Below are 12819 nucleotides of genomic sequence, written 5' to 3' on the forward strand. Positions count from 1 at the left end.
AAACACGGTTCGAGTCCCAGACTTCACAGCTTGCTTTCTCACCACCACCCCCAACCCTGTCCCTCTGTCCCTCTCTGATCAAAATGAAAAGTAAATAAATAAAGTTAAATAAAATAATTCTTAAGAAAAAAAAAGAGAGAAAGGATTCACATTCAGTATTCCTGCTCTAGTGCTTAAGAATATGATCTGGTACATAGGTGGTATATACAACTGACTGGGAATCAATCCAGATCCTGATTTCAGATTCTAGATTTCCCTCTTTCCTCATTGGGTTCCCCCTTCTTTTCTTTCCATATTATAATGGTCACTAAATTTGCTAATTAGAACTTCCTGGTATCTCTCCGTATCGGCCCTCCCTTTCCATTTGCACTAGTAATTTGTTTTAATTCTGATCTTCAAGCCAGGCTTAGAATACTGTCGTCCTGACTAATTGCTGTATACTCTCATCGTCTAATTACTTTATTTCATCCAGTCATTCACTTACTCTAGTATTTACAGTGGTCTATAAGCCCGGGCTGTATTTTAGGCTCCAGAGATATAGAAAAACAGTAGACTGTATCTTCTAACGAGGGCTGAAACAGTACCTCTTGTTCGTCATGTTCTTCTCTAACTCCATCAGGAGGTAGAATTGATGTCTTCTCCCTTAAATATGGAAGGACCATTATGACTGCCTAAAATAGAAGAGTGCAGTAGAAATGATGCAATGTGGCTTCCAAGAATAAGCCATGAAACATGCCACGCATTTCCACCTTTTCTCCTGGCACACATGCCCATCAAGTCTAGCTACAAAGGCTGGAGAAAGCCCAAGCAGCCCCACCCCACCTCGGCACAGTCCTAGCTGAGCTCTCAGCCAGCTGTGACAACAGGCCGCCACAGAAGTGAGCCATCTCCAAAGTACTGTCTCCTAGCCTCCAGTCAAGACACATAGCTGACACTGCATTAAGCAGAGATAAACTGTCCCCACCACTCTCTGCCCAAGTTTCAGATCTCCCTACGACAAAACAAACAAAAAACCCCACCATTTACTTTCTCATATTTTCCGTGAGTCAGGAGTTGGGGCACAGCATGGTTCAGCCAGTTTCTTTGCTCCAGGTCTGAAAATACTAAAATCATCCTATGGCAGGGCTGTTTCCTTTCGGAGGCTCTGGGAAAGAATCTTCTTGGAAGGAATCCACTTCCAAACTCATCAAAGTCACGGGAGAATTCACTTCCTTGGGGCTGTGAGCATAAGGTCTCCGTTTCCTTGTTGGCTGCCTCAGCGGCCCTGAGCACCGAAGGCCTCTCTGGTCCCTGCAGGGTCCTTGCACATCGAGACCACACTCCCCTCATGCGTGGATCTCTGACATCCTTCCCGCTGTATCTCTTCTGCTTCCTCTTCTGCTTTTTAGGACTCATGAGATGACACTGGGCACACTTGGGCAATCCAGACGCCGCTCCCTATTTTACGGCCAGCTAATCAATAACCTTAGTTCCATCTGTCCAGTCCCCCACAGCAGAATTGAGACTGCTGTTTGAGTGAATAACCAGGACACAAGGAGACTTTTAGAACTCTGTCTGCTACACCCCTCCCTCCTTGTCTGCCTGCTGGGCCCCTCCACATCCTAAAGACACAACCTTTGGGAAACCTCTTGACATGTACTTCTCTTCCGTAACATTCTAAAATCTAAAAATTAGAGCAAATAATTTTTATAATCCAACACTTAAAAAACAATTTTTTTAAAGAATCCCCCAATAGGGCATGGTGATGCCACAATCTCTCCTCCTGTTTGTCCATCCTGTCAGGATTTGGGGCATGCATGCACACATGCCTGACAAGTTTAAGCCTCTGGGTGCAGATTCAAACCATGGTAGGCCATGTGGCTGTCCCTAGCTTAATTTTTAAGTTCGTTTGTTTCCTTCATATGAGAGGAGGTGAGGAGAGAGAGAGAGAAGGAAGGGAGGGGGTATTTGGGGCAAAGTTCTCATGCTGTGACCCTCCTTCAGCAAGCCAGGATCACAGGTGCGGTCGCGAGCACACCTGGCATGTTCAGTTAGACCAGAACCCGAACCCAGAACCTTTCCATGTAGCCTCCAACATCGCAAAGCACGTGTGTGCACCTTTGTGGGCTGGGATCCATGAGCTTGATTTTTAAATAAACCATCGCTGTACAAATACTGTACTAATACACACTGGTAGGTGCTTTTTTGTTTGTTTGTTTGTTTGTTTTGGAGGTTTTCACTATAGGGCGCATGCACTCGCCAGACAGAGAGAGAGACAGAGAGACAGAAAGCGAGAAATCACCCCACAGGGGGGGATGGTCACGCCGCAATCCCTTCTCCTCCATTCTCCTCTCGGGATCTTGGGCACGCATGCACACGCGCCCGGTGTGAGTTTTAAGCCACCGGGTCCGGGACGTGAACCACAGTCGACTACGTGGGAGTCCAGCAACATAGCCATTACGCTAACTGCTGGTTCCCTGGTAGGTGCTTTAAAGTAAAAGTCTCCCTTGACAGTGAGGTTCAGAACAAAGCATTTCTCTTCTTGGCTGCCATATAATGCCTTTTTTTTTTTTTTTAAGAACTATGATGTTCTTGGAACTCGGTTCTCATCATTGCTATGCATATTGCTATCTACTTACCAGACTGTACTAAAGCTGTTAAATTCTACTTCCCCTTTTAGACTTTAAGCTTTTATTCATCCTTACATCCTCAACATCTCCTTAATACTGTGCCTGGCGCACGACATGTGTTCAATAATGTTTTCTGAATGGCCACATAAATGGATACTGTACTCTTAGGTCTGAATTGTGTACTCCAGAATTTCTAAGACTTAAAGAACTGGGGGCTGTGAAAATGACTCATACCAAAACCTTGACTATGTAAACCGAAATGGAACTGAAGAAAGAAAAATAACTCATTTTCTTTAGGACATTTTATTTCTGTCATAATTTTATTAAGTTGTAAATTAAAATCTGAGATCTAGGAGCCAGCAGGCGGCATGGTGCTTAAGGCACTGGATTTCCCCCGTGGCCAATTATGGTTCAAGTCTCAGACCTGGCAGCTTGCTTTCTCGCTCTCTGTCTCCCCCACACCACATCCCCTGGTCTGGTGAGCACACATACCCTATAACAAATTAAAACAGTAATAATAAGTAAAATTGAAGAATAACTTTTTTAATCTGAGATTTACCTTATTTCAAACATAGGGGTATAATTTATTGTGCCTTATGTCTACCATGGTGTAACGGATCAGAATTTTATTATTGTTTTGGGAACCAGCAGTTAGCGTAATGGCTATGTCGCTGGACTCCCACATAGTCGACCGCGGTTCGTGTCCTGGACCCGGTGGCTTAAAACTCACGCCGGGCGCGTGTGCGTGCGTGCCCAGGATCCTGAGAGGAGAATGGAGGAGAAGGGATTGCGGCGTGACCATCCCCCCTGGGGGGTGATTTCTCGCTTTCTGTCTCTATGTCTCTCTCTGTCTGGCGAGCGCACGCGCCCTACAATGAAAATCTCTCAAAAAAAAAAAAAAAGAATTTTATTATTGTTTTGAATCTTTGGTTTCATGGCTTTTAAAAAGTAAACTTAGTCTTTACAATAAAGTTAGGAAAACTGGGAAGACAGTACAGAGAATTTTCTTGTATTCTGCAACAAGTTTCCTCTACTAGGAACATTTTAATTTTTTTTTTAGTTTTTATTTGATTATTTTTTAAAATTTTTTGCTATAGGATAAGTTCACTCATGAGAGAGAGACAGAGACAGAGGGAGAGAAGGAAAGTGAGAAATCTCCCCCCAAAGGGAATGACCACACTGCAATACCATCTCCTCCATTCTCCTCTTGGGACTTTTGGCATGCACACACACAGACACCTGGCATGTTTTTCAAGCTGCTGGGTCCGAGACTCGAACCATGAAGTCTGCCAGATGGGATCCACTGCCTTAACAACCATACCACCTGCTGGCCCTATTAGCAATCTTTTACATTAGTACAGTACATTTACTACAATTAATGAGCTAGTATTTCTATGTTATTATTAACAAATGTCTAAACGTAATCCAAATTCTTTTAATTTTTAACCTAAGGTTCTTTTTCTGTTCTAGAATATCATCTACACATTACATGTGGCTGTCATGTCTCCCTCCTAAGTTTCCCTTAGCTGTGACTGCTTCAGAGGACACTGACAGTTTCGAAGACCTCTGGGAAGCAAGACCACAGAGGTAAAGTGCCATTTTCAACACATTACCCAAGTACCAACTACCATCGTGACCTCTCGCTACTGATGCTAACCTTGCTCACCTTGCTAATGCAGAGTCTGTCGAGTTTTACCACGGCAAAGTCTTTCTTTTTCTTCCTTTCTCTTCCTTTCTTTCTTTTTTAATTCAACCACAGAGAAATAGAGAGACAGAAAGTGAGAAGGCAAGCCACCAGGTCCAGGACTTGAACTGTGGTTGGCTATGTAGGAGTCTAGAGCCTTAACCACCATGCCACCTGCTAAGTCATTCTTCTATTTTCTCCCCTTTTCTTTCTTTTTTTTTTTTTTTTTTTTTTTTTTTTAATAGTTTTTTTATTAACGGTGCGAATAGCTCACCAGAAAGACCCAGAGAGACAGAAAGTGAGAAATCAACCCCCAGGGGGATGGCCTGGCTACAATCCCTTCTCCTCCATTCTCCTCTCGGGATCTTGGGCATGCACGCACATGTGCCCGGCCTGAGTTTTAAGCCACCGGCTCCGGGATGCGACCCGCCATCGACTACATGGGAGTCCAGCGACATAGCCATTATGCCAACTGCTGGTCCCCTATTTTCTCCCCTTTTCTATACTATAACCTTTAGAAGGAAGTCACCATACCCAGTCCATACTCGAAGAATGGGAAGTTACACTCCACCTCCTTGAGAAAAGAGGATCTACAGAAATTATGTGGGACTCTTCTACAAGGGAAATTTGCCTCTTCTGCCCTGTGTGTTAATTGATATGACAACTGATTTACACCAGTATGGAGTCATGGGTATTTTATATTTGGTTACCTAAACTGTTCTAGGTTGGGCCATTAGGAACCCTTCTATTTGGTTACTGTGCCCCCTTTGACACACCCCCATCTACATGTTACATGTTTTTTGTTGTTGTTGTTGTTTGTTTGTTTGTTTTTGAGCATTTCCTCAATCTCAAAACATGCTCCAGACTCACTGTACATATTTCTGCCCCATTTCTAAAAATCAGCTATTTGTCCATGGATCTCTCATTCCTTTAGCTGGTGAATCATATTATTGTAAAAGTGAAGATCTGGGGCTAGTAGATGGTGGTAGTTAAGGCATTGGATCCTACATGGCCAACTCTAGTTCAAGTCCCAGACTTGGTGGCTTGGTGAAAATCATGCTGGGCGCATGTGCATGCATGTCTAAAATCTCAGGAGGAGACTGGAAAGGATTGAGGCATGACCATCCCTTGGGGCAGGAAGGGGGGGGCTCTTTTCATCTTTTTTTTTTTAATTTTTGAAATTATTTATCTGGGACCAGCAAATGGCATAATGGTTACGTTGTTCCCATGTAGTCAACCGTGGTTTGAGTCCCAGACCTGGTGGCCTAAAACTCACCCCAGGCATTTGTGCATGCATGCCCAAAATCCTGAGAGGAGAACAGAGGAGAAGAGATTGCAGTGTGGCCATCTTCCTGGGGGGCGACTTCTCACTTTCCCTCTCTGGCTCTCCAGCGAGTGCACATGCCCCATAGCAAAAATCTCCCTCCCCTCCAAAAAAAAGAATTATTTAATTTTATGTATTATTATTTTTAAATTTACTATAGAGCTCGTGTACTCACCAGACACATACATATACACACACACACACACACACACACACACACACACAGTGAGAGAAAGAAAGTGAAAAAGCAAACCACTAGGTCTGGGACTCAAACCATGGTCAGCCATGTGGGAGTCCAGCACCCTTAACCATCATGCTACCGTTTGGCCTACTCTTTTAACTTTTTATAAAATAATTATTTAACTTTATTTATTTTTAAAAGAATTATTTACTTGATTTTATGTATTTATTTTATTTTAATTTGACCAGAAAGGGCAGAGCACAAGAGAGAGAGACAGCTAGCCACCAGGTTTGGGACTCAAACTGTGGTCAGCCATGTGGGAGTCCAGCACCCTTAACCATCATGCTACCGTTTGGCCTACTCTTTTAACTTTTTATAAAATAATTATTTAACTTTATTTATTTGTTTATTTTAATTTGACCAGAAAGGGCAGAGCACAAGAGAGAGAGACAGCTAGCCACCAGGTTTGGGACTCAAACTGTGGTCAGCCATGTGGGAGTCCAGCACCCTTCACCATGCCACCTGCCAGCCCCAGTCACATGTGTTTAATCAGAATTTGTCCAAAAAGACTAGGAAAAAACCTTACATAGAACTACATACTGCTGATCTTCAGCTGATTAACATCTGAAAACAACTGGTTTTGCATTTCACTTCCCCTTCCCCAATTTTCTGCCCTTTAGAAGAATAAACCATGGACTGGTTTGGGCCACAACAGTCTCCATCAAGGAAGTCTGGACCACCCAATCCCCGTTTTTCTTTGCTTGTGTGTCTCTATGTGTTTACTTTTATGTTTACTCTCAGATCCACTCAGAAAATGCATTCGGCCTTGAGGGTCACTCACGGCAGGCACCCGGCATGTTTTTCAAGGTGCCGGCCCGGGACTCAAATGGTATAGTTGGCCGTGTGGTATTCAGCCATGTTCACCACCACACCACTGGCTGCCCGATTTTGAGATTCTTTATATCAATATTTTGTTAAGTATTTGTTAAGTATTTCTCATGAAGTATTTTAGTGTTTGCCTCACATTTTCCCTTCCACTCTACCTACCTTACCAAACACTACATATTCCTCAGTTCTCAACCAGGAGGAGCAGACAGAGGTGTAGTTCTCAGCACTTTCGTTGTGATCCTTAGAGAAATTACATCAGGTACATTTTTGCAGACATATTAGCTGCTGATTTTATGAGTACTGTGTACAAATGTAGTTCCAAAGTCATTAGACTCAACGCAAATAACTTTACCCTTTAGCCCATATTGCCTACATTTTGAAAAAGTTCATGAATCTCATCCATTGCAAATGGAAATAAAAACTGAGTACACACACCTCTGTAGAATTCTATTTCTCACGTTTTTTGGGGGGAATAGCCTGAAGTCTTTCAAATCCTAAACTAAAATTTAAGTGTTATTATACAGGAGAGCTTTCAAAAAAATCCTTCTGGGAACCAGGGGAATGAGGGGAAGAAAAAAAAAAAAAACTTTCCTATTCCCTAGAATCACAGTCTATTTTTACCATTTTTTTTAGAAACACTCAGAAGATAAGTTATTGCTGCAGTTCACAAATGGGCTTCATTTTATCCCATTTTCTTTTCTATACCTGTGCATTCAGCATTCATAGTTTAATTTCTCATAAATTTTACAACTCAAGCTGTCCAACTTTAAAGCAGCTTTATAGAGGCTTAGTTCCCATTCTATTATCTTTTTTTTATGCTTCTCATTATCTTCACAACTTTGACAAATGTAATGCTACCTTACTTTATTCACAAAGCTCTGTGCATTTCCCTAATTAGTAACTTAATGTAGCAGTAGCATTTGTTTTACATTGCCATTATATTTATGAATACAAAATGTATCAAATTACTGGGTTTATTCATAGAACCCTCATGTTTGGTTCTTTACATGTAAACTATTTATAAATGTTTGAGACAAATGATGTAGGCATTAAATTCATACCTATTGACATTAAAGAATAATTAAGATTTTTAGGTGTGACAATTAAACTGGGGTTATGTAAAAATAAAGTGGTATTATCTTTTAGAGAACTATAGAAGATTCAGCAACTTGTAACATTTTGGCCAACTGGGGTTTGAGTTCTGGCCCTGTTGGCTTGAAAAATACACTGGGGACATGTTTGCATGCCAAGCATCCTGACAGGATAGACCATTGGAAGAAAAGGATCGTGGCCATGTGGGACCTGGCTTTCTCTGCACGGTGCCTAATTGCTACGGAGCTACGAGGCTGGCGCGCACATACTCTCACACTCACACACACACACCACACAGAAATGTGCATATATTTTGCAACACATGTAAGCAGATGTGGTTGTGTCCTAATGAAAAGATGCCTTGCAACACTTCTACGCAGATGTGGTTGTGTCCTAATGAAAAGATGCATGATGTCTAGCATTCTATTTCATTACCCAGTGGTTCATTTTGTAACAAAGCCAGATAATCATTTGATTCTTTTTTTAAATTAGGTCAATAATTCCTTAGTTTACCTTAAACATCTATTTTTTTAAAGACTATTTTCAGGGGCCAGCTAGGTGGCATGGTACTTAGAGAAGCTGAATCCCAAATGGCCCAAATATGCAGTTTGAGTCTTGGACCCAGTAGCTTGAAATACACGCCAGGTGTATGTGCCCAAAATCCCAAGAAGGGAATATGCCAGGTGTCTGTGCCCAAAATCCCAAGAAGGGAATGTGTAGGGATTGTGGCATGGTCATCTTCTCTGGGGGATGTGTTCTTACTTTTCCTCTCTCTGGCATGCTCATGTGACCTATAGCAAATCATTTAAAAAACAAAACACCTATTTTCAGCTCTGATCCTACTCCATTTTTTTTCTTTCCTTTACTTATGACAGAGTGTGTGTTGACATGTGTGAGAAAGAGTAGGGGGTGGTTGAGAGAGAGGAGAGATAATCATTTGATTCTTTTTTTAAAAGAAAAAAAGGGCCTGCTCACACAGCAATCCCATTCCTTCAGTCCCCAGTCTGTCAGATCTTGGGCACTCGTGTGTCACCCTGAGTGTTTGCAGCTGGCTGGGCCAGGAACTGAACCACAGTCGCCATGCAGGAGCTGGCTTCTCCTGGGCAGTACTCTACTACTGTTCCACAGAGCTGCCCCTACTCGGCTCTTCCACAGTATCTGACACTTGAGTCTCCTTGTTCCCGTGTCTTCTGTGACACCAGTCACTCTGAGTTCTTTCATCCCATTGATCGAATAATCTTTTGTGTCCCTCTGCTGAATTATGTGCTTATATTGATTTTCTTTGTTGGATAAATGTATCCTGAGATGGTTACCCATCTGAGTTCACAGGGTAAGAAAAAACCTGTAGGTAAAGGTCTTCTCTGAAGGCGTGAGACATTCCCGTTGTTAATTATCTTGAAAAAGGACATACGACATGAAAAGAAAACATGAAAGGTAGAGATCAGACTGCCAGGAAGAAGGTACTCCTCTCTGGAACTCATTCCCTTGAGTCTGGACTGCGAGCAGCCCAGACACACTTACTGACTTTCTTTACTGGTGGGAGAATAAGAATCTCTGCCACGTGGGGGTCGATCTTGGTTTAAGCAAGGAGCCAATTCTGTATCTGGGAAAAATCACAACTCTGTAAAGGGCCCTGAAGGACAAACTGACTATGAGCAATGAAAGCAGTCACACAGATACTTTCTTAAACTAGTTATGTTACTTTCCATTTATGACTTCCTTCTGTTATCTCTAAGTACTCTGCGATATCTCACACTTTCAGCTGTAAAGAATTAAGAAAGGTCAGGACCAGCACGTGGCGTGGGTTAAGGTGCTGGACTCCCACACGGCAGACGGTAGTCTGAGTCCGGGACTGGTGGCTTGAAAATGATGCCGGGCACCTGTGTGTGCATGCCCAAAATTCCAAGAAGAGAATGAAGTAGAAGGGACTGTGGTATGGTCATCCCCCCTCGGGGGGTGATTTTTCACTCTCCATCTCTCCAGCAGTGCATGCACCTTATCACAAACATCTCTTAAAAAAATATTAGAAGAGGTCAGTGTGGAAAAGAGAAGGCTTTGCTCCCCAAGACCAGCCTAGTGGTAGTAGCAATCATCAGTGAGATCCCTCTAAAAAGAAATGAATATTAGCAACAAAATTCAGCCATCCTTTCCAAGTGTGTATTGCTTCTTTTCTGCCAGTTTCTAAGGACTGGGCAGTTATTAAGGAAGGCTGCTAGCCACCCCTATGGGCTTCTCTTCTCCCATTGCTTCCTGCATACCTAGGTTCCAACAGGTTCTAGCTTTGCTTGCATATTCTTACTCCACACACCATCAGCTTACACACGCACACCCATGGAGGACTTTCAAATATATGAGGTTCTCGGAAAATGTGTATTACAAAAAAACTATGCACAGATTCCAGAAATTGATTGTTCCAAAATAAACTCATACTTTTAATTAGATTTTTCCATAAACCTTTTGAAGTGTCCCGAGATATCTCTAGCTAGATTACTCTTCTCTCCAGGTCAGCATTTCCAAGTGCCTGCCAGAAATCTTTACCCAAAGTATCCAAACCTGAACCCCTGGGTGTCTCCCAGATTACCTCTTCTTCTCCTCTTCCCTTTTATTAAAAAAATAATTATTTATTATTTTTAAAATTTGACCAGAGAAAGAGAGAAAGGGAAAATGAGAAAGCAAACCACCAGGTCCGGGACTCAAACTGTGGCCAGCCATGGGAAGAGTCCAGCACCTTAACCACCATTCCACCTGCTGGCCCCCCTCTATTTCTTGTGTAAAGTAATAAGACCCATCCAAGTTAAAACACGAGATTTACTACACTTGACTCCCTTTTCTTAAAAGAGGTTGAGAAAGAACCAGCAGATGGCATAATGGTTACATCATTGGACTCCGACATGGCCAACCACAGTTCCAGTCCCGGACCCGGTGGCTTGAAACAAGAGCGTGTACCTGTGTGCCCAAAATCCCAAGAGAATGGAGAAGGGACTGAGGTATGGCCATCCTCCAGGGAGTGATTTCTCCATTTCCGTCTCTCTGCCTCTCTCTGTCTCTCCAGCAAGCCTCCAGGGAGTGATTTCTCCATTTCTGTCTCTCTGCCTCTCTCTGTCTCTCCAGCAAGCACACATGCCCTATAACAAAAAATCTATTAAAAAAAAATAAAGGTTGAGAAAAATAAGGTAGAATGAAAGAAAATTTAAAAAAAAATAGAGGTTGAGAAAAATAAGGTAGAATGAAAGAAATCCCTCCTAGCACAAGAAGTGGGTTTTTTTTGTTTTGTTTTGTTTTATTTTTATAATAAAGTGGGTTGAATAGGGACCAACAGATGGTGAAATGGTTGTCGTTGGACTCCCACATAGTCAACGATGGTTGGAAACCTGGACCCGGCGGCTTGAAACTCACACTGGGTGGGTGTGTGTGTGTGTGTGTGTGTGTGTGTGTTTGTGCCCCCAAAATCCTGAGAGGAGAAGGGACTATGGTGGACTCCTCCCCCTGGGGCATGATTTCTTGCTTTCTGTTTTTCTGTCTGTCTCTCCAGGGAGTGCACGCACCCTATAGCAACAAATCTCTCTTTTAAAAAAAAGAGAGTTGGATATTCTTATTATGTGAAGAATTAATCTTAGCTGTTCTGTTTCTGGAATTTAAATGTACCATGACTAAGCCATATGTGACCGTGGGTAAGCTACTCGGCCTTTTTTGGAGAGGAAAATGGCAATGATGAGTAAAGTTGGGTCATAAAAATAGTAAATACTATAAAGGTTATTGTTTAAATTCTCCCCCAAACATTAGGAAAATACTTAAGAGCATTTTTTACTTATAGTTTTCCATTTACTGGCAACCAATGTTTCATTGAAATAAAAAAGTTCTTCAGTTACATAAATCTATTATGTACTGATTAGAGCTTGAAAGAAATGCCTTATATGGTTACTAATGTAAGACAACATAAGCAGTATAGCCAACAAATATTGTAAAACCCAGGATAAAAAGTGTGTGGATGTGAATATCTAACTAGGATGATAATCCACCAATGTTCCAATGAGCAGATTTTTCCAAAGCAAATATATAAACCTTTAGAAATGTAAACAAAACAGGTAACTGCTTACTTTGTTTTGTTTTTAATGATAGAGCACATATATGCACGCCAGAGAGAGAGAGACGCTTACTCTCGACAGTGTCTCATCATGCCACGATCCCCCTACCCAGCCCTCCAGACCCTCAGGATCCTGAGCACCTGCACACGTGTCGGCACAGTTTCAAGCTGACCCAGGGATCGGAAACTGTCAGCTACATGGCTGTCAGCCTCACATGGCAGCTGTATTACCACTATCACACACTAGCTGGGCCAACTGCCTAATTTTTTAAAAAAAGACTTTCTCTTTTGGAGCAGTTTTAGGCTCACAGGAAAACTGAGCACAAAGTACTGAGAGGTCCCGTGTACCCCTGACCTCACACACACAGAGCCCGCCCCACTGTCAACATCCCACACGGAGTGGCTCATCTGTTACAACGGATGGGCATGGCCCCACATTAGCACATCAAATTTTTAAATTTTTTCGAATTTTTTAATTTTTAGGTTTTGGCTATAGGGCACATGTACCACCCCAGAGAGAGACAGAGAGACAGTGAGAAACCACCACCAGGAAGGATGGTCACAATGCAATCCCTTCTCCATTCTCCTAGGATTTGGGGCACTCACTGCAAGCTCCCAGTCTGCGCGAGGGTTCCCTCTCGGTGGTGGACATCCTGAGTGTTGGTAAACGTTGTAAGGACGTACCCTTACGGTATCCTGTATCACGCAGAACAATTTTACCGGCCTAGGAACCTGTGCTCCACTTACCCATCCCTCCTCTCCTTAACAACTGCTGATCTTTTTAGTCTTCATAGTTGTGCCTTTTCTACAATGTCTTACAGTTGGAATCCTCCAGCATGTGGCCTTTTCAGACTTCTTTCACTCAGGTGTGGGAAGCTGCGCACCAGCGAGTCTGCCGAGGTTTCTCAGGGAGCAAACAATTGCCATGATTGGTTCCCTTCCAAAAACCTGACCTTC

The 12819-nt window shown here is 42.6% G+C and overlaps 1 protein-coding gene across 1 annotated transcript in view; it reads right to left on the minus strand.

Annotated features, from left to right (window-relative positions):
* The window catches only part of DENND5B (DENN domain containing 5B), a 138091-nt gene extending 136696 nt beyond the window's left edge, over positions 1–1395 (minus strand). The window contains exons 1-2 of the mRNA XM_027768116.1: positions 1027–1395; positions 585–671 (exon numbers count right to left, since the gene is read on the minus strand). Of these exons, the coding sequence (XP_027623917.1) occupies positions 585–671; positions 1027–1395 (456 nt within the window). The remainder of the gene's footprint in view (positions 1–584; positions 672–1026) is intronic.
* Positions 1396–12819: the final 11424 nt, after the last annotated feature.

Source organism: Tupaia chinensis, unplaced genomic scaffold, assembly GCF_000334495.1.
Source record: "Tupaia chinensis unplaced genomic scaffold, TupChi_1.0 Scaffold145519_1, whole genome shotgun sequence".
In the NCBI taxonomy this organism is placed as follows: domain Eukaryota; kingdom Metazoa; phylum Chordata; class Mammalia; order Scandentia; family Tupaiidae; genus Tupaia; species Tupaia belangeri.